This window comes from Lutra lutra, chromosome 3 (genome assembly GCF_902655055.1).
Source record: "Lutra lutra chromosome 3, mLutLut1.2, whole genome shotgun sequence".
Taxonomy (NCBI): domain Eukaryota; kingdom Metazoa; phylum Chordata; class Mammalia; order Carnivora; family Mustelidae; genus Lutra; species Lutra lutra.
This window is the reverse complement of record NC_062280.1, coordinates 17,795,254-17,817,697: the sequence shown is the minus strand read 5'-3', so window position 1 is coordinate 17,817,697 and position 22,444 is coordinate 17,795,254. Positions and strand designations below refer to the sequence as shown.

The following is a 22,444-nucleotide window of genomic DNA, read 5'->3' as shown; positions in this document are numbered from 1 at the left end:
GATAGCTTTTCTCTTTGCTTGTGTATATCTTTAATTGGTGTTATTTATGTAATTCACTGCCATTTTTCTTTTAGTAATTCAGCAAACGTTTATTATAGGAGACTGTCCTGTGCATTGTAGGATGTTTAACAGAACCCTGGCCTCTACCCACTAGAGGCCAGTAGCTTTCCCCCAGTTGGGACAACAGTGTCCAAATGTTGACAGATGTTCCATAGGAAGCAAAACTGTCCCTGGTCGAAAACCACTGTTTTAGAGCTTACTACGTACCAGCCTTGGAAATAGGCCCTAAAGATGGAAAAATTTAAGCAGTTCATAATACGGTGAGGGTAGAACAGACATATAATTGCAAATCCGCAAGATAAATGTACTAAACACAGAAAATGGCATTCCAGACGCTTAAAAGGCTTGAACTTGTGAGCCAGCTCAGAATCTCAGGAGCATTTAGTAGATCACTGCGTAGCACATAGAATGTTAGAGTGAGTATTGGCAGGAAATGAAGGCAGGAAGGTAGATGTCACTTTACATAGTATTAATGGTAAGTTCACTGTTGTTCTTCGAGTTTATTTTACTCCATAGTGTTTTTTTTTTTAAGATTTTCTTTATTTATTTCGACAGAGAGAGAGAGAGAGAGCATAAGTAGGTACAGACGCAGGCAGAGAGAGAGGGGGAAGCAGGCCCCCCACTGAGCAGAGAGCCCGATGCATGTGGGGCTCGATCCCAGGACCCTGAGATCACGACCTGAGCCCAAGGCAGAGGCTCAACCCACTGTGTACCCAGGTGCCCCACTCCATAGTGTTTTATATTTGATCATCTGTTGATAGTTAAAAACAACACAAAACTGCCCTTTACATAGATTTTTACGCTAGCCGTTCCTTCTTAGCTCTTTGGGATTGTACAAATCAGTTAATCTCCTGAGACTGGGTATTCTCATTTCTAGAATTTGAGGGGAAAAATCAGGACTCATGAATGTTCAATGTAATAATGTTTGTGAAGTGTTTAAAACTTATGAACTATTACCAAAACGTTTGTAATTAGGGTTTTATTTTTTCCTATGATAATGTAACTCTTCTTTGTTTTATTCTTAGCAATATGTTAAGGATACCTCTAAGAAGGGCCTTAGTAGGCCTTTCTAATAAGTCTTCCAAAGGATGTGGTGAGTATTTTTTTTTTTTTTGCACTTGTGGGTACTAGCCTTTTATCTCTGTAAATTCATTGGTTTATGGAATGTTTCTTGAAAGACCCTAAACTGTAATTTGTTTTAAGTAAAATAGAAACAAATGATCCTAGTCAAATAAAATAATTTTTTTTTAAGATTTATTTATATATTTTAGAGAGAAAGAGCACACAAGCAGGGTGAGGGGCAAAGGGAAAGAATTTGAAGCAGACTCTCCACTGAGCAGGAAGCGTGACACAGGGGTTGATCTCACAATCCTGGGATCATGACCTGAGCTAAAATCAAGAGTAGGCCACTTAACTGACTAAGCCACTCAGGCACCCCTAGAGTAATTTTTAAAATATAACTGAATAGTTTTTAGAAGGTGTCATGAAATAGAAAGTAGTAGGAACTGCCTATCAATGCCAGAATGGAAAAAGCAGTTATGCTGCTTTTGAAAAATGGTATTTCCATGAACATATTTGCAGTTGTATTAAGTTTCAACTTAAACTACCATTAAAAGTGGATAGCCATATTCTAGCTGGTATTTAAGATTGGAAAAGCTTTTGTCTAATTCTGTATTTCATAGGTTTGCATCTAGAGAAGTAGAGGGGAATAGTATAAAATGAGCAAACATTTAGGCTCGTAGGTTAGAGTTAATCCACTATCCTCTGCTATAATAAATTTAACTCTGTTAATTTATTTCTCTCAATATTTTTCATGGTCAGTTCGAACAACTGCCACAGCAGCAAGCAACTTAATTGAAGTATTTGTTGATGGTCAGTCTGTCATGGTGGAACCAGGAACTACCGTCCTCCAAGTAGGCATATGTTCTAATTCTTTATTTTTGCATATGTTCTGGTTTTTTAAGGAATATCAATTTGCTTCCTTTATACCGTTTATCTACTTCTAAAAATTTTAAGATTCCTTGATAAATGCTCATAAAAGAACTATAGATAGTAAAATGATATGAAAATAAATTGGATTTAAAATCTTGGCATTTCAAAGTGAGCTATCATTTATCTGTCTCTGACTTTCTTAGTGATTATGGTAGTAAATTGTTTTACTTCTGTTTTCCAAGTAAATACCTACTAGAAATTTGAAGTTACCAAATATAAATTATAAATTAATATGGGTAAGTTTGGGGAAAAGGTAATCTTTGTTGTGAACCTGCTTGATGCTTTTCACTTCATGTAACTTATCAATTTTTAGTAATATTTCCAGGAATGTGTCCTACAAAGCAGGTAGTCTGTTCTTGAATTTGTGCCTGGAACATGTAATTTTTCCAGATTCCTTCAGAACTAACAGAGTTGGTCATGGAGAACTGAAGCTTCATTCCATCTGCAAGTTATCGAAAGCTAAAATGCTCTTCATTCATGTTAGCAGTCATTTCTAGTCTATTTGCCAAGCACAGACTTGCGGTGGAGAGTATTTTTGCCAGGTACAGGAGGTGATAGAAAGAGATGTTAGGGGTATCTCAGGTGATCCCTGAGGAGATTTTAAAGGCCAAGTAAGTGTTTATATTTGGAGAAGCTTCAAGTGGTTGGTATTGTTGGGACATAAGGTATATGTAGAAGGTAAGATAGCAGGATCTCACATTACTCTGATAGAGAGGTCCAGTCACGAAAGAAGATATGTGTCATGCTAAAGAGCTTGGAGTTTGACCTGTCAGCAGTTTTCATGGCAGTTAAGCAGTATGACAGTGACTAGAGAGGAGGTTGGTTTGGAGAATAACAAGACTAGTGTGAGAGACAAAGGAGAAATATCTTGCATTAGTAGAGCAGAAAATGAAAGGCCTAAAATAGATAGTAGCAATGGGAATGAAAGTAAGAGGATAGATTCAGGGAGAGTAAGATATAGGCCTTTGGGAACAGTGAAGAGCAGGGGAATTTTTGTGGTTTCTGGCTTTGTTAGCTTATTTGGGGATGTATCATAGGAGACAGAAAAAGGTTGAATTTTAGCTGTCTATAGAGCACACACATGTGCATGCCTATTTAAGTCTAAAGCTTAGAGGAGTGGTAGACTCTCAGGGCTACAAATGAGGGTTTAGATAGAATCATTGTCTGGAATGTGGCCTCATATAAAGGTTGGGACCAGATCTTGCTTGTTACTTTCTATATCCTCTGTATGTAGCACACAGGAAGACTTAATACATTTTTGCTAAGTAGTTGAAACATTGGCATTTGAGGAAACTGCTTTAAGGTAAGGGCTAAAGATGGAAGAGCTAACTCCAGGGGAAATTTGAATAGGTTTGTAGGCCTCAAGAAGAAGGAGTGATAATTAGGAGAGCTGGGCTAATCCCCCTTAGTAGGTAAATGGGAACTGAGGAGAGTGTCAATGACAGTGGGAGTATGAGTCCTAGGTAGGGAATATGGAGCCAATATAGAAGCAGATCATAGCCAACTAGACAGTGTGAGTTGAAGTCAAATCAAAGGGGGAGACCTAAGCAAAGAAGAAATCCCAGTATGAAACCACTGGGACAGAGTTTGAAGGGGTGTCTTTGTAGACAGCAGTTCAGAGTAGAAATGGGGAGTCAAACCCTTAGCACAATCTGAGAGGTTGGTTCATTCGTTTCTTCCACATAAGGTATAGGTATGCTGAGGATTCTTAAAGAAGCAGCTTAAGAGTAGATAGGGGTAGTAATCAAGAGCAAAGAAGGAGGGAAATCTGTTCAGGAATGGAGTAAGAATGAATGAAGGTATAGATATTTATAGATAGGTGTAATAAGGTAGGTGGGGATGACTTTTTTCTTCTTCTGTGTTTTAGGCAAGAAAGGGATTAGATTAGGTTATCCTAATGCAAAAAAATGTTTACTTTGTCTTCTAGGCTTGTGAGAAGGTTGGCATGCAGATCCCTCGATTCTGTTATCATGAAAGATTGTCTGTTGCTGGAAACTGCAGGATGTGCCTGGTTGAAATTGAGAAAGCTCCTAAGGTACTTGATACCTAAAATTCCACACCATGCTGTAGAAGGTAGAAAACTTTAAATCTTGCAGCAAACTTTATTTAGAATCATTATTGTAGTGGAGAAACCTAGACCTGTTTAATTGTTTCTAGAAATTTATTTTTTTGTGTGCAGTTAAGTCTGTTCATTTCAAAACTGGAAAAGCATTGATGAAAGTGCTTTATAAATGCAAGCACTATATAAATGTAATAGATTTGGAAATTAAAGGTGACTTCTTACACCTGCCAGTATTTCCATGTGATAAGACACACAGCTAGGATGTGGAATTGCCAAGCATCATGTTGAAAGCTCTTCTGCTGTTCCAGTTTCACTAGAGAAGGATTGTAATGAAGAGGTTCACTTTCAGTTTAATTTCATTTTGCCTCATGTCATTTTAATTCAGTAGTACGTGCTAATCAAAACAGAGTTATTTGATGTTCTGTTTCTGAGTCTAAAGTTGCTTTAACTATGAGAATAGAATTTAGAAGTATGATATCTTATTTTTTTCTTTTTTTTCTTTTTTTTTTTTGATATCTTATTTTTTTCTAAGAGAAAGAGTCAGGTATCATATTGTGAATATGAAAACTGAAAAATTATGTCTTCAAAAATACTGTTCTTTGTTTCTTTTTAGATGGCTGACTTGATCTTTTCATATGTTGGGTTGCTTATAGATATAGGAACTTAAAGATTTTTCCATTGAAATTGCAGGTTGTAGCTGCTTGCGCCATGCCAGTGATGAAAGGTTGGAATATCCTGACAAACTCGGAGAAATCTAAGAAAGCCAGGTACTTTAGTGCAACTTAGCATAGTAACTTTTCTTAGAGCAGAAAATTGCTCATTTCAGTATTTAGACCTCTCCTAGAGGAGGAACTCTAGCAAGCTCTGAAAAAGTTGGCATGTTCAGCTCATGGGAGCTGTAGAAGTAAGTACACATTGAGGAGGTGAAGTCAGAGGTTTATGGTTTTGAGCCTAGAATGGAATTAGCACTACAAGCTCTTCTTCAGTAACTTGTTAAACTTGTGATGAATAGTGAATCTGGGGCTTACTGAACTGAGATTATTTCAGTAACGTATTACTATATTATACAGGCACTGTTACTTGTTTTTTGCTGTGCATTTGTGTGTTTGTTTTTGTTTTTGTTTTGAATTAATGTGAATGTTTTCTGACGATCATTTAGCAATTTTTGGTTGTTTTGTATTATTAAAAGTTATAGTTTTCTAGATTCTATAAATGATATTTTATTCCTAGTTTTCTATAAACATTTTTTTAGATCATGTGTCTAATACTAGAATGATGGTTGCATTGGCATTTCTGATAATAAGTGTAAAATTAATGCTCTGTGAAAGGATACATCTCTGGAGGTTATCTAGATAGCCTATATCCAAACCATTTTGAGTGCCAAAAATTTATATCATTTTATATATTAAAATTATCCATACAGAGAAGGTGTGATGGAGTTCTTGCTAGCAAATCACCCACTGGACTGTCCTATTTGTGACCAGGGAGGTGAATGTGATCTGCAGGTATGTAGTCTAACTTCATAAATCGTTTTTGGCGGTCTCAAGTTTTAATTTTACTAGCAGCATTAAATTAACTCTCCTAATCTACTTAAGGACCAGTCCATGATGTTCGGAAGTGATAGGAGCCGATTTTTAGAGGGGAAACGTGCTGTGGAGGACAAGAACATTGGGCCATTGGTAAAGACCATCATGACTAGATGTATACAGTGTACTCGCTGCATCAGGTAATGTTTTTCCTCCTCTCTTCTGGAATATCATTCACATACTTACCTAATACTCACAAATTTGGTGGAATAATAACACTGGAAGAAAGGGCAACTTTTTTTTGGTTGTAGGAAAGGGATGTTTTTATCGTTGTCTGCACACACGAATAAAATGAAATTTTTCACTTTCAGTGAATATCAACTTCCGCTGAATTTACAAATCAAAATCTATAAGCATTAACTCTGTGATAACCTGTTGAGCTACACATGATTTGTGCCATTTTCTATATGTGTGTTACATTGCAATTAACTTAAAAGCAAACATTTATTGAACTCTTTTATTCAAGGACTATGCTCACCATTGAAAATATACTCATGTCTTTTTAGTGTTTTGAAAATCATTTCTTGTGAGCATAGTTAGGAAAGGAGATAATTTTGCTGGATTTGACCATTTGACAGTACATTTTTATCTTGCAGGTTTGCAAGTGAGATTGCAGGAGTAGATGATTTGGGAACAACAGGCAGAGGGAATGATATGCAAGTTGGCACATATGTTGAAAAGATGTTCATGTCTGAGCTCTCTGGAAATATCATTGATATCTGCCCTGTAGGTGCCCTGACCTCTAAGCCCTATGCTTTTACTGCCCGCCCTTGGGAAACAAGGTATTCATTGTTGTGTTTTCTGACAGTTTGTTTTCTGTCCTTTAGTTGACTGCTGTTGAAGAAAATTGAAGATTCGTGTTCTTGCTGTATTCTAATTGTTTTGGTCTGCTAAGTTTTTAGGTATTTGCTTTAAGTTAAGCCCTCTTACTGGAAAGTAAGAAGATAGATTAAAGGATAGGATGAACCTGTGCAAATTAATTACGATTTTCTTGGAAATTAATTCCAAAGTACTTAAGCATATAATTATTTTAGTCACTTGTATTTCCAAAGAGTAAAATTGTCTTGATTTTTTAAGATTTATAGTCTCCTCTCATTGTATATTAAGTTTTCAACCATGTGGATATATCATACTTTATTTTGTTAGTTCCTATTATCAGGCATTTAGTTTGTTTCTGTATAGTTGTAAACCTATGATATAAATTGTTATTGGGATGCCTGAGTAGCTCAGTCACTTAAGCATCTAACTCTTGGTTTTGGCTCAGATCATGATCTGAGTCGTGAAATCACCAAGCCCCACATATAGTTCTGTGCTCAGCACAAGAGTTCACTTCAGATTCTCTCCCTCTCCCCCCAGCTTATACACTTTCTCTCTCTCTCTCTCTCTCTCTCTCTCTCAAGTGAATTAATAATAAAATCTTTTTAAAAAATTGTTACAAATGAATTTTTTTTCTTATATATCTGATTTTTCTTACTAAACCGGGAAATGGAGTAGGTAGTTGCAATAAGTTTGAGTGTTTTTAAGGTTCTAGAAACATATCATTAAATTGCCCTCCCATTTTTAAACTTCCACTAGAATATATGGGAGTTTTTTACAGTTCTAGGTTTTAAACCATATGTTTATGTATAAAAAGGATTTGGGGGATAAGGCACAGTACATAACTGAGATGACGTAAGTAGAGATTTTTCTGTTTTTCTTCTGAGACTCCCATAATGCAGGCAGAGAAGCTTCCATCTCCACAGCTTACCTCAGCCTGGCAGAACCTGTTCAAGGTGGTGGGCAAGGGGATGAGAACAGGCCAATTCACATCACCACTGATTTCCAGCCTTTTTACTTGAAGTTTGGTAGTTTTTCCCTGCATAAAAGCTTCTTGTGATGGTGTGTCCCTTTTTGTTAGATTTCCAAAGTGGTTATTTTTGGGTTTGGTTTTTTTTTTTTACATTTTTTTTTTAAAGATTTTATTTATTTATTTGACAGACAGAGATCACAAATAGGCAAAGAGGCAGGCAGAGAGAGAGGAGGAAGCAGGCTCCCTGCCGAGCAGAGAGCCTGATGCGGGGCTCGATTCCAGGACTCTGAGATCATGACCTGAGCCAAAGGCAGAGGCTTTAACACACTGAGCCACCTAGGTGCCCCCAAAGTGGTTATTTTTGTTAATTTTGTTCAGCTTTATTTTTGCTTTTTTGGGGGGAGGATTTCTCAGGCTCTTTTAATCAGCCATACCCAGAAATCTTACCTTCTTGCTATTTATTTTGATAATCATAGTTCCCAGATTTGGCCACTTGGAACCCTTACCGTTGGCTTTTATATTAGTTAACAGTCTCTAAAGCTTTATTTATTTATTTTTTTTTTTAAAGATTTTATTTATGGAGAGAGCTTGCAAGCTCATGCATGTGCGATTGCGGGGAGGAACATAGGGAGAGCAGACTCTGCATACTACACAGGGCTTGATCTCGCTACCTTGAGATCATGACCTGAGTCGAAATCAACAGTCAGACGCCCAGGTGTCCCTAAAGCTTTATTTTTACAGTAGGAATTTGTGTGAAGTAGTCACACATGAGGGTATTTTTATTTTATTGCAATTTCTCTGGGTGCCATTATTTTTAGAAATTCAGAAAGGCAAGTCATTGTAAAATTTTTTTTTAAGATTTTATTTATTTATTTATGTATTTATTTATCAGAGAGAGAGCACACAAGCAGGCAGAGTGGCAGGCAGAGGCAGAGAGAGAAGCAGGCTCCCTGCTGAGCAAGGAGCCTGATGGGGGACTCAATCCCAGGACCGTGGGATCATGACATGAGCCGGAGGCAGTGGCTTAACTGACTGAGCCACCCAGGCGTCCCCATTGTAAAATTTTTTGTTTTGGATAAATCATATAGCAGAAACTTTGTCCTTATTGCCAAAATCAGCATAGTAAATACATGTGCTTATTTTCTCAGAAAGACGGAATCCATTGATGTCATGGATGCAGTTGGAAGTAATATTGTGGTAAGCACAAGAACAGGAGAGGTGATGAGGATTTTGCCAAGGATGCACGAGGACATCAATGAAGAGTGGATCTCTGATAAAACCAGGTATATGCGGCATTGTTTTTCTTAACTTTTGCACTTGATTTGAAGTATATTTTATGGTAATTTTAATTTTAAAATAGTTTTTATACTTGCAAATTAGTTAATAAATGTAGACTACTGAAAATCTAGACTGTTAATATGGAGAATTGGAGAAAATTAACAGTAGTCTAGGTATATCACTGGTTTTCATATTAACTGACAAATATCCATCCTACAATTTTGAAGTGGATTAAGGTACTTAATCTACTCCAGTTTGTTCTTTAGAGAAAAGCTACATGTAAGTTAGGGCCTGTACATCATAATTTTGATAAAATATCTAAAAGTATTCGGGTTTTATAAATAAAAATGGCTTTGCTTCTTCAGCTATCAGATTTTTTTGTGTTGTAATTTCATTTAGCTGAAAACAACTTACAAGAACTCAAACTCTTTAGATAATGTTTTAGTTTTGGATGATGCGCATAAAATATTTATTCATCTTCCAAAAACCGGGAGTAAGTATTTGTATCCAAGTGTTCATCAGTCTGTTTGACACTGTAACTGGTACAATGTTTAAATAGCATTTTTTTTTTTAGATTTTGAACTTGAAAACTAGTTGCCTCTTCAGCAGGATTCCACAAATGGTGTAATTTCTGTTATTTAGATTTGCCTATGATGGGCTAAAACGTCAAAGACTTACGGAGCCGATGGTCAGAAATGAAAAGGGGCTTTTAACCTATACCTCCTGGGAGGATGCACTCTCTCGTGTAGCTGGAATGGTAAAACATTGAAGTATAGAATAAATAGTATTTGTGATTTTCAAGGAACATCTTTGTAGCAAAGTGGGGAATGTGTTTCTCTTCATTTTTTCTTGTCATGATTGCCTTTCATTTAACAAACATATATTAAGAACCGTATGCTAGATATTCACGCTGGAGGTAGGGATGTAGAGACCGCTAACACATGGTCCCTACTTCCCACAATCTTATAGTAGGGAAAGACCCGTAGTCAGTCAGGTATCATGTGCTCAGGTAGTTGTGCAGGAATACGAAAGAGCTCATGGGAGGGGTGCCTAACCAGGCTAGCATGTCAAGGATGCCTTCCTATATAAGGTCAATTAGGCAAAGTCTAAGAATGAATGCAGACTTGCCAGAGCAAAGATGGGGGGGAGTGGCTTTCTAGTCCGAGAAATGTACGCAAAGGGCTTGAGGGAGTAGTAGATACTTTGGAAGAAGTCAAATTTAACTATAATTCAGTCTTCATCCTCCAAACCTCATCATGAGCCCCCTTTGTTTCTAATTTAAAACAAATACCTTCCCTCCAAGCTGGTGGTATTATTAGCCTTGGCCTTGCAGACACCTTTGTCACTTCTAGTTAATAGTTAGTGTAAGCCTTTCTAGTCTAAGGTTTGTTGCTTTTTTAATACTTTAAAATGACTTGTTTTGTTTTCTGAGTAGTGGTCTTTGCCGAATGGAGGTTTTTGGTGACGCCCTTTTCATCCATTTCCAGTTGCAAAGTTTTCAGGGCAGTGATGTGGCAGCAGTTGCAGGTGGCTTGGTGGATGCTGAAGCCCTGGTAGCTCTCAAGGATTTGCTTAATAGGGTGGACTCTGACACCCTGTGCACGGAAGAGGTCTTCCCCACTGCAGGAGCTGGGTGAGAACTACGAAGCTAGCATCTAGGCCTGCTTTGTTGTGGTTATAAAGTTGTGTATAAATCATTACATCTGGGGCTCCTGGCCGGCTCAGTTGGTAGAGTGGCTGACTCTGAATCTCGGGGTCCTAAATTTGATCCCACATTGGTGGTAGAGTTTACTTAAATAAATAAGTAATTAGGGGGCGCCTGGGTGGCTCAGTGGGTTAAAAGCCTCTGCCTTCGGCTCAGGTCATGATCCCAGGGTCCTGGGATCGAGCTCCACATTGGGCTGTCCGCTCAGCAGGGAGCCTGCTTCCTCCTCCCTCTCTCTCTGCCTGCATCTCTGCCTACTTGTGATCTCTGTCAAATAAATAAAATCTTTTTTTTTTTTTTAATTTTTAAAAATTTAAATAAATAAGTACATCTGTGGCATCAATAAGTGATGACTGACAGCTTGGATTTTCCATCATACCCACCAGTTTCTTTTCACACAGAGACCAAAGTCAACCCAGGAACTATTCGAGAATCCCAGTGATCAATAAGTATCTGAATGGTGCCTGGGTCACTCAGTTGGTTAAGCATCCAGCTCTTGATTTCGGCTCAGGTCATGATCTCAGGGTCCTGGGATTGAGCCCTGAGTAGGCTTCCCCACTTAGCAGGGAATCTACTTGTCTCACTCTCCCTTGCCCCTCCCCCTGCTCACATGCACATGATTTCTCTCTCTCTCTCTCTCTCACATAAATAAATCTTACAAAAAAACATATCTGAAACTTTGATGTAATTTAGAAATACTTCATAGGAATTTTTTTGTCTGGGAATACCATGGGCTTGCTGACATGAAAATATTGCCTGGATTTTCATTATGTATTAGTTTTGAAGTAAACCTGCATTTTTAATTTTGTATTTCTAGCACAGATTTGCGTTCCAACTATCTTCTTAATACTACAATTGCTGGTGTGGAAGAGGCAGATCTTGTCCTTCTGGTTGGTACAAATCCACGTTTTGAGGCACCACTGTTTAATGCTAGAATTCGAAAGAGGTTAGTAGTAATATTCAGGGTTTTAAAAATGTTTATATAATAATTTATTTTAAGTCTGAAAAATAGCTAATTCCTAATAGTGTTAGTGGGAATGAGACTCCAAAAGATAATTGGAACGCAGTGTCCAAAGGTCCATTCCCTCCCTCCCTCGCTGCTGATCTTAATACTTCGTCCTCTTATTTTGAAATAACTCAAGATGCACCAGTTTTTCCATAATTTCGTCTATCATGATTTTTTTTCCTGCTCAGGATTCAGTCTCAAGTCATATACTGCAGTTAGTGTCATTACTCCTCAGTTTTCTTTTTTGACATTTTTTTGAAGAGTACGGGCAGTTACTTTGTAGAATACCTCCATCTTTTCATATCTTAGACACTTAGAATAGGGTGGTATAATTTATTGTCTATACTATGACACTGTTGAGAGTGAGAGGGGAATTGTTAATGCCGCAGGAGGCAGATGAAAACCAGCACTGTCTCAAACAGAATATATGGTCACCATGTTTGTATCTAGTTTTAGAAGAGCTGGATCCTTACTTCCCTGGCAAAGAGAATAAATTTGAATGATGTAGTTTATTTTCATTAACTATATTTAAATCACCTTAGTGGATAATTAGGAGATAATTGACTCTGCTATGTAAATATGGTAAAATAAAAATTACACATCATTTATTCTAAAATTAAAGTTTTTGTAGCTTGCTTAGGTTTGGCATTCTTACACAGCAGATTAATTCACTGACTTACCTTGGTGTGCATTTTTACAACACTGTTATTCTGAAAGGTACACAGTAAATTATGTATGTGAAGGCCAAATGTTCTGTGACTGCTTTGTGCTTTAACATTTGTAACATAAATAGATGTAGCCTCTAGGCTACATTGTTAAGACTGGTGGCTATGCTAATTTAGTAATTTAACTCTAAAATCTTTGTTGTTTTTATTTCAGCTGGCTTCACAATGACTTAAAAGTGGCCCTTATTGGCAGCCCAGTGGATCTCACTTATAAATATGACCACCTGGGAGATTCTCCCAAAGTTCTTCAAGACATTGCTTCCGGTAGCCATCCGTTCAGCCAGGTGCTCTCAAGTTCTATGTATCCACTTTTGTTGATTTTTAAGTATTATTTTTTTTAATTTTTTTTTTAAAGATTTCATTTATTTATTTGACAGAGAAAGATCACAAGTAGGCAGAGAGAGAGGAGGAGGAGGAAGCAGGCTCCCTGCCAAGCAGAGAGCCCGATGCAGGACTTGATCCCAGAACCCTGAGATCATGACCTGAGCTGAGGCTTAACCCACTGAGCCACCCAGGCACCCCTAAGTATTACTATTTTTGAGAGTTATTGTTTTTGTCATAATAATATATGATTGCTGTTAAAAATTGTACCACTATAGAGAAGAAAAATGGGGGGGGCGCCTGGGTGACTCAGTTGGTTGACCATCTGCCTTCAGCTCAGGTCATGATCCCGGGGTCCTGGGATGGAGTCCTATGTCAGGCTCCCTGCTCAGTGGGGACTCTGCTTCTCCCTCGGCTCATCCTCCTACTCATTCTCTTAATCTCTCTCGCTCTCAAATACATAAATAAAAGAAAAATGGAAAAAAGTAGAACATTACCCCAGGTTCCACCAACCCAAACAAGAATTTATTTTTTACTTTATTAAAGATTTTATTTATTTGACAGAGTATGTGCACAAGCAGGGGGAGGGGCATGCAGAGAGAGGGAGAAGCAGGCTCCCTGCAGAGCAGGGACCCCAATGCAGGGGCTCATTCCCAGAACCCTGGGATCATGACCTGAGCTGAAGGCAAAGGCTTAACCAACTGAACCACCCAGGCGCCCCCAAATATTGATGAAATATCATAATAATTTCTCTCTTCATATATAGAGCAAGATGGATGAATAGATAGACAAAAATGAGATCTTATTATATGTGCTATTTTTATGTACCAGAATTTAATTTTACTTGAAATTACCAGAAAAGAAATCGATATAAGGGGTGCCTGGGTGGCTCAATCCCTTAAGTGTCCGACTCTTTTTTTTTTTTTTTTAAGATTTTATTTATTTATTTTACAGAGAGAGGGAGATCACAAGTAGAGAGAGAGGCAGGCAGAGAGAGGTGGGGGGAAGCAGGCTCCCCACTGAGCAGAGAGCCCGACGTGGGGCTCAATCCCAAGACCCTGAGACCATGACCTGAGCCGAAGGCAGAGGCTTAACCCACTGAGCCACCCAGGTGCCCCAAGTGTCCGACTCTTAATCTTAGCTTAGGTCATGATTTCAGGGTCATGAGTTCAAGCCCCTCCAAGCTGAAGTGAAACTGAAGGAATTTGAAGTTAAAGGAAATCTTTCTGTACTACAAGAGTTATTCTTCAATTTCACCAGTCCTTTTAATGACATTTTCATTACCAAGTACTTTATTTACATTCACTTCGTTGCTGTCTGGTATTTATAGGTTTTTATTTACTTTTCCAAGAGGGGCTCATAAGTACACTGTTCCTTAATTTCTTGCTTGCTTGAGAATGTCTGTTTTATTCCTGAAGAGAGCCGTGGCAGAATACAAAGTATAGGGGTCACCCTTTTTTCCTCTCTGAACTTTATAGACACTGCTTTTTGTTACTATGGAGAAGCCTGATGTCAGTCATATTTTCTCCCAACCCTGTCCTGATTTTTTTTTTTTTACTATCTAGGTACTTTTTTGAACCTTTATACTAGCTTCTTTATCTTTAAAATTTAATAACTTCAGAATATGTCTTAATGGTGGTGGTTCTCTGTCACTTTTTTATGGGACATGGTGTGCCATTCATTGTGAAAATTCAAGGTTCTTTTTATTTTAGTATTTGTGCCTGTGTGGTGGAATGCTGATTATTTAAAAAATGTAAGAGGTTTCTGTTCTTCACGTAACAGTTTTGGAGGATAGGCAGTTTGATAAATGTCCAAGGATGTCATCTAGGAAGGCTATTCCTTACTGCTTTACTTCTTCAGTGTCTTTGCTCCCATGTGTTTGAGTGAGCTTCTCCTTATGGTTCCAAGTTGGTGTGGCCCTAGGTGTAATCATGTGGTACAAAATAGCTAAGCCCAGTTCCTTTGTTTTGAATAGGAAAAACATTTTCATTGCAGTGATCAAAAATAGAAAAAAAAAAAACTTAATGAAAAGTATTCTTCTTTTCTAATTCCCATCTCTATGCCCCAGAAAATGATCGGTGTTTTTCGGGAGTTTTTTTCTGTACTAGATTTAAATGTATTTTCTTTCATTTTTTATTTATTTATTTATTTATTTATTTAAGATTTTATTTATTTATTTGACAGGCAGAGATCACAAATAGACAGAGAGGCAGGCAGAGAGGAGAGGTGGAAGCAGGCTCCCTGCTGGGCAGAGAGCCCGATGTGGGGTTCGATCCTAGGACTCTGGGATCATGACCTGAGCCGAAGGCAGGCACTTTAATCCACTGAGCCACTCAGGCGCCCCTAAATGTATTTTCAGTTAGTAAGTGGTGGTCTCTTCATTAAGAACTCCTAACAAGGGGCGCCTAGGTGGCCATGTTGGTTAAGCATCTGCCTTTGGCTGAGGTCATGATCCCAGAGTCCTGGGATTGAGCCGTGCATCGGGCTCCCTGCTCAGTGGAGCGCCTGCTTCTCCCTCTCCCTCTGCCTTTCCCCCTGCTTGTGCTCTCTCTCTCTCTCTGTCAAATAAATAAATAAACTGTGTTATAGAGAAAGAAAGAAAACCATTTTTCTGAACTCTTCACATTTTCTTGGGCAATTCCCTAGGAGGACGTTTACTCTCCTCTGTAGTGTATAGGCATAACTCTCAGGTGGATTCCTTGATTTGGGCCAGTTATTTATTGAAGAATGATGCAGAGAGTGGTTAAGAGAGTGAGCTCTACGCTCTTCCTCTTTACTTTTAATTTTTCCATCCTCCACTAAATATGTAGTTTCCTTTGATTTTGAGATGCACTCCCCTCCGGTTTAGGCATTCAGAAGTTACTATGATTTAAAGCAGAGCCCTTAAAGTTTTAGGTATTCTCTGTTGTAATGCTAGGTTCATTGTTTTCCCTACCTGTTCCTCCTTGTCTAGAGCATGGTGAGTAGCTAGAAGACTATAGACATGATAGTTGAATGTGGCTTTTTCTGTTAGAAAGTACCAACTCAATCTCTGTAGGGACATTGCCCGATTTTCCTGGAACATACCCATAATCATTCTGACCAAAGGATATTTGGGAAAGGCTTTCATTCTCAGTACTTACTTTTAGAAAATCTATTTTATCTGATAACTCATTTAGCCATTTCATAAGAGCATTGGCAAGGTGTTTTTTTAAGTTAAATCTGGTTGTATAAATGTGTATATGTTGACTCTTAAAAATCAAAGATAGTCTGCATTAAAACTAAAACTTGGGACAACATATTGTAGATGCACATTTTAAAAAGTTTTTCACTGGAGTTCTGTTTTTGCACAGGTATTACATGAAGCTAAGAAACCAATGGTGGTTTTAGGCAGCCCTGCGCTGCAGAGGGACGACGGCGCGGCGGTTCTTGCGTCTGTTTCCGGCATCGCCCACCAGGTTCGGATGAGTAGTGCTGTTTCTGGCGATTGGAAAGTTATGAATATCCTTCATAGGTATGTTGAGTCATTGTTCTACATACTGTAAGATTCAAGTAATTCCGTGTACATGTGTTACTGTTACACTGTCACGTTTACATATACAAATAGCTTCATATTTAGCAATGTCTCAGTAGTAGATGTGAGAGATACCTTTATTTTCTGTGTGAAAAGAACCAAAGATGATAATATTTAAAATATTTGAGGGGTGCCTGGGTGGCTCAGTTGGTTAAGTGTCTGCCTTCAGCTTAGGTCGTGATCCCAGGGTTCTGGGATAGAGCCTGTGTCTGGCGCCCTGGTCAGCAGGGAATCTGCTCCTTCCTCTGCCTTTCCCCCTGCTCATGTTCTCTCCCTCTCTCTCAAATAAATAAATTAAAATCTTAAAAAAATAAAATAAAAATTTGAAATAGTGCTGAGAAAATCTTGAAAATCTGTAGTGTATTAGTATACCTTGGTTCAAAAATTGCAACAAGGCCTCTGACTGAATGATAAAAATATAAGCTAACGGGAGAATTCAATGTAAGGGAAGTTTTTTTCTGACCATATTAATAATACAATTTGGGACACCTGGGTGGCTCGGTTGGTTAAATGTCTGACTCTTGATTTTGGCTCAGGTCAGTGATTGAACCCCTCTTGTGCTACATGCTGGGTGTGGAGCCTGCTTGAGGTCTTTCTCCCCCTCCTACCTTTCCCACCAACCCCTGCGTATACTTCTCTTTAAAATATATATGTACATATAACAATATACGTTTATTTTAGGAACTTGGAAAGAGAAGAAAATATGGAAATGGAAATTATTCTTCTACAAATTACAGTAATTACTGTTGCTACTTTCTTCTGGTTCTCTTTTTCCTCTGTAAATATTTTTTTAGTTACATAGTTGAAATCCTACTGTGTAAACAGTTTTCTATCCTGTTTTTAATCAATTTTCATTACCAGATAAAATTTCTTTTTGTAATTAGAAATTTCATATAAATATAAACTTCAATGGCAATTGAGTATCATGAATATGTGCAGCTTTTTAGTCATTTCATTCTTGTTAACATGTAAATTGATACTAGTCTGTAAAGTATAAGTAATGCAATGATCCACAAATACTTAATGAACTTTAGATTATTTTCTTACAGTGGCTTTCTAAAAGTAGAGCTCTTAAGGTAAACAGGATAAACATTTCTGAGGCTCTCCGTGCATATTTCCAACTTGTTTTAGAAATGTAACAGGGATGCTTGAGTGGCTCAGTCCGTTAAGCATCTGCTTTCGGCTCAGGTCATGATCCTCGGTCCTGGGACTGAGTCCTCCATTGGGCTCCCTGCTTAGTGGGGAGCCCGTTTCTCCCTCTGCCTGCTGCTCCCTGCATGTTTCTCTTTCTCTATCTCTCTAACAAATAAAATCTTTTAAAAAAATTTTTTTTTATCTTCTATTTTTTTAACAGAATGTATTATTAGCCCCAGAGGTACAGGTCTGTGAACCATCAGGCTTGCACACTTCACAGCACTCACCATAGCATACACCCTCCCCAATGCCCATAACCCCATAACAAGTAAAATCTTTAAAAAAAAAAAAAAAAAAGAAAAGAAAAAAGAAATGTAACAATTTTACCTTAGTAAATGAGTTTTCCCATTTCCCATAATCCTTTCTACCTTTAGAATTATTTTTACGGAGGTGCCTGGGTAGCGCAGTCATTTAAGCATCTGCCTTCAGCTCAGGTTATGATCCCAGGGTCCTGGGATCAAGCCCCTCATTAGGCTCCCTGCTCAGCAGGGAGTCTGCTTCTCCCTCTGCCTCTGCCTCTCTCCCCACCTCTCTCTCTCAAATAAATAAATAAAATCTTTTTAAAAAAGTATTATTTTTCAGATTTGTTTAAGGATTGAGGCTAAGTACTTTTAAATGTGATAGGCAAATTTTTTAAATTTATAAATACTTGAATACTTTTTTTTTTTTAAAGATTTTATTTATTTATTTGACAGAGACAGTGAGAGAGGGAACACAAACAGGGGGAGTAGGAGAGGGAGAAGCAGGCCTCCTGCTGAGCAGGGAGCCTGATGGGGGCTCCATCCTGAGCCAAAGGCAGATGCTTAACAACTGAGCCACCCAGGTACCCATGAATACTTGTTTTTTCTAAGATTTTATTTATTTGAGAGAGAAAGAGCACAAGTGGGGGCAGGGGCAGAGGAAGAGGCAAACTCCCCACTGAGCAGGGAGCCTAATGCAGGACTTGGTCCCAGAACCCTGGGATCATGACCTGAGCCAAAGGCAGACACTTAACTGACTGAGTCACCCAGGTGCCCTTGAATAAATTCTTAAACATTAATTTCAGTTTCGGTGTTATGTTTCTCTTTGATTGGTTTAATTTGGCCTTGTAGATCGTTATGTAAAACATTTTTTAAAACTTTATAGTTTTTAGGTAGAGTTTATTTGCATTGATCGCCTCTGGATCCTTTCTAGCCACAATTTTTATGTATTTTTAGTTCACTTTTCCATCTGTGTCTTTATTTATACAGTTTTGTTTTTCTGAATGGGTACCAAAATTAATAACTTTTTAAAAATTCCCAATTGTCTAATACTGTATTTTTTATTTCCTTCTCACAAATGACTACTTGGGTGGTACAAAGATGATAGTCTTTTTTCCTTTAATACTAAGTATTTTTGCATCCTTCTTTCATTTAATCTTTTTTTTCTTTTAAGATTTTATTTGTTTATTTGACAGAGAGAAACACAGCGAGAGAGAGAAAACACAAGAAGTGGGAATGGGAGAGGGAGAAGCAGGCTTCCTGCTGAGCAGGGAGTCCAATGCGGGGCTCAATCCCAGGACCCTGAGATCGTGACCTGAGCCGAAGGCAGACACTTAACAACTAAGCTACCCAAGCACCCCATTTTCATTCGATATTTTAGAGAGGATCTAATGTATTCTCAGTTTTGTCACTGAGGATGACCTGACTTTGTATATGTATCAGTGTCAGCCTGCTCACCCTTTGGGTTCTTTTTTTTTTTTTTTTTTAATTGACAGAGATCACAAGCAGGCAGAGAGGCAGGCAGAGAGAGAGGAAGGGAAACAGGCTCCCTGCTGAGCAGAGAGCCCGATGCGGGGCTCGATCCCAGTACCCCAGGATCATGACCTGAGCCGAAGGCAGAGGCTTAAACCACTGAGCCACCCAGGTGCCCCCACCCTTTGGGTTCTTATTTTTGGTGTTAAAATTTAAAATTCTGTCAGATTTTAAGTAGGTGACACTTAGATGTCATTACTTTTACCTGGGAATATCATAGATACTCTCCATTATCAAATTGAAATGTTTTGATTTTTTTTTTCTTTTAAGCTCAGAAAAGGTTATTGCTTTACTTTTACTTAGTTCTTTGCTCTTATGCAGAAACTTGTTTTGTTATGCATTGATAGGCCTTCAGACTTTTGGCTCTTCTCTCATAATTTTTCTCATATCCTTTTTTCTGGGTTTAGTGAAAATTTCTTAAACTATGTTCCATCATTTTGTGAGTTTTCATTCTGGAGAGCATGACATTGTTACAATTTTTAATTTATTAGCCCTGTTTGTCATTTCATTCTTAAAAGATTTCTTTTTTATGAAAGTTCATGTTAGTTTATTAGGACTTTTTTTTTTTTAAGGTTTTATTTATTTATTTGACAGACAGAGATAACAACTAGGCAGAGAGGCAGGCAGAGAGAGAGGAGGAAGCAGGCTCCCTGCCGAACAGAGAGCCCGATTCGGGGCTCAATCCCAAAACCCTGGGACCATGACCTGAGCTAAAGGCAGAGGTTTTAACCCACTGAGCCACCCAGGCGAACCAGGACTTTTTTTTTTTTTTTTTTTTTTTTTAATTTTACTTATGGGGCACCTGGGTGGCTCAGTGGGTTAAGCCGCTGCCTTCGGCTCAGGTCATGATCTCAGAGTCCTGGGATCGAGCCCCGCATCAGGCTCTCTGCTCAGCAGGGAGCCTGCTTCCTCCTCTCTCTGCCTGCCTCTCTGCCTGCTTGTGATCTCTCTGTCAGATAAATAAATAAAATCTTTAAAAAAAAAAAAGATTTTATTTATTCATTTACTTGAGAGAGAGAGAGAGAGGGTGCATGAGCAGGGGGAGAAGCAGAGGGAGAGCGATAAGCAACTCCGCGCTGAGAGCATAGCCTGACCTGGGGCTCGATCCCACAAACCTGAGATCATGACCTGAGACGAAACCAAGAGTCAAGACACTCAATGAACTGAGCCATCCAGATGCCCCAGGACATACCTTTTATTGTAAAGGCAAACTTAAGCATACTCAATTTGTTTTCTAGGATGAAGAGGACTGTGTTATAAGTTAATGTGAGTCTCTGCACAGATCTTTGAGAGAGACATGTCAAGACTTAAACTGAGGGAAATTAAGGGAAAAAAACACTGGGGGCAGAGGGATTTGTTTTGAAATTGGGAAGTATGAGTCCTCCAGTTTTGTTCACTGTTAAATGATAGGTTTGGCTATTCTGGGTTCTTCGCATTCCATATGAATTTTAGAATCAGCTTGTCCATTTCTGTAAAGTATTCATCTGTGATTTTTGATGGGATCATACTGAATTTGTAAGCTCAGTTGGGGAGTATTGCCATCTTAACAGTATTAAGTCCTCTTATCCATTAACTTGGGATATCTTTCCATTTAATAAGTTCTTTAATTTTTTTCAAAGTTGTTTTGCAGTTTTCATTATATAAATCTTATGTTGTTACTTTTTTTAAAAAAGCATTTTATGCTTTTGATATTATCCAGAGTTTGACAGAATAATAGCATCTAGTAGGAGTTGGTTTGACCTGCTCTTTTCCCCTAACAAATAGGTAAAACACCAACTTGCTTTATATACAGTAGGTACTCAGAATGGCTATTTCTAGAAAGTTAGCAATAGCGAACTGCACCAGATTCTCCGTTCAGAGTATAGTTATTCCAGACTCCTTTTTTATTTTTATTTTTATTTATTTATTTTTAAGATTTTATTTATTTATTTGACAGACAGAGATCACAAGTAGGCAGAGGGGCAGGCAGAGAGAAAGAGAGAGAGAGGAGGAAGCAGGCTCCCCCCTGAGCAGAGAGCCTGATGCGGGGCTTGATCCCAGGACCCTGAGATCATGACCTGAGCCAAAGGCAGAGGCTTTAACCCACTGAGCCACCCATGCACCCCTTATTTTTATTTTTCTTAAGATTTTACTTATTTATTTGAGAGAGAGAGAGAGTGAGCATGAGCGGGCTGAAGGGCAGAGTGAGAAGCAGATCCCCACTGAGCAGGGAGCCTGATGCAGGGCTGAATTTCAGGATACTGGGATCATGACCTGAGTCAAAGGGAGACGCTTAACCGACTGAGCCACCAGGTGCCTCCAGACCTCTTTTTAAAGGATTATTTTCTACTTATAAGAGTAATATATGCTCATAGAACACGTATGTACTAATTTTACTGTTTTCTCCAAATTACAGTTTTATGACCAGTGGTTTTTTTTTTTTTAAGATTTTATTTATTTATTAGAGAGAGAGCAAGCACAGGCAGACAGAGTGGCAGGCAGAGGCAGAGGGCGAAGCAGGCTCCCTGCCGAGCAAGGAGTCCGATGCGGGACTTGATCCCAGGTTGCTGGGATCATGACCTGAGCCGAAGGCAGCTGCTTAACCAACTGAGCCACCCAGGCGTCCCTATGACCAGTGTTTTAATTTCTCCCTTTTGGTTTTCAAAATCATATGACTTTGCTCTAATAACTGTTTTTGCCTTACGTTTCATATCTTGCTGTATTGAATAAGATCAATTTAGGACAATTTCAACTGGCTTAAAGTTTCCAGAATTATTCCATTAACCATTATCTTATGAAGTGAGGTGCCTAAGTGGCTTAGTTGGTTAAGCATCTGACTCTTGATTTTGGCTCAGGTCATAATGTCATGGTCATGAGATTGAGCCCTGCGTCAGGCTCTATGCTAGGCATGCAGCCTGCTTAGGATTCTCTCTCACCCTGTCCCTTTGCCTCTCCCCCCCAAATAATAAATAACAAATAAATAAGTAAATATTTCATGAAGACAGTGTTCTGAGCATTTTCTTTCTTTGTTTCCCACCCTTAAAACTAAAATATTGCTATTTCTGGTTTTGACATCTATTTTAAAATGGGTTAAGAAGATGAGGTAAGGGGGCGCCTGGGTGGCTCAGTGAGTTAAAGCCTCTGCCTTCGGCTGAGGTCATGATCCCAGGGTCCTGGGATCGAGCCCCACATCAGGCTCTCTGCTCCGCGGGGAGCCTGCTTCCTCCTCTCTCTCTCACTGCCTCCCTCTCTGCCTACTTGTGATCTCTGTCTGTCAAATAAATAAATAAATAAATCTTTTTAAAAAAAAAAAAAAAAAAGATGATGAGGTAAGGTCTTTGTCAGCACTGAATTGAAAAGGGATTAAGTATCAAGAGTCACATTTAATTTTTTTATAACGATAAGACTACAGGTGTGCTAAA

The 22,444-nt window shown here is 38.5% G+C and overlaps 1 protein-coding gene across 4 annotated transcripts in view; it reads left to right on the top strand.

Annotated features, from left to right (window-relative positions):
• Positions 1 to 22,444, top strand: part of NDUFS1 (NADH:ubiquinone oxidoreductase core subunit S1) — a 30,680-nt gene that overhangs the window by 2,446 nt on the left and 5,790 nt on the right. For all 4 annotated transcript variants that reach the window (XM_047720865.1, XM_047720864.1, XM_047720866.1 and 1 more), the window contains 13 exons: positions 1,086 to 1,153; positions 1,882 to 1,973; positions 3,980 to 4,087; positions 4,805 to 4,881; positions 5,538 to 5,619; positions 5,710 to 5,840; positions 6,297 to 6,482; positions 8,638 to 8,772; positions 9,410 to 9,524; positions 10,255 to 10,400; positions 11,290 to 11,418; positions 12,358 to 12,487; positions 15,857 to 16,017. In XM_047720865.1, coding sequence (XP_047576821.1) covers positions 1,090 to 1,153; positions 1,882 to 1,973; positions 3,980 to 4,087; positions 4,805 to 4,881; positions 5,538 to 5,619; positions 5,710 to 5,840; positions 6,297 to 6,482; positions 8,638 to 8,772; positions 9,410 to 9,524; positions 10,255 to 10,400; positions 11,290 to 11,418; positions 12,358 to 12,487; positions 15,857 to 16,017 — 1,556 coding nt within the window. In that variant the 5' untranslated portion in view covers positions 1,086 to 1,089. The remainder of the gene's footprint in view (positions 1 to 1,085; positions 1,154 to 1,881; positions 1,974 to 3,979; positions 4,088 to 4,804; positions 4,882 to 5,537; positions 5,620 to 5,709; positions 5,841 to 6,296; positions 6,483 to 8,637; positions 8,773 to 9,409; positions 9,525 to 10,254; positions 10,401 to 11,289; positions 11,419 to 12,357; positions 12,488 to 15,856; positions 16,018 to 22,444) is intronic.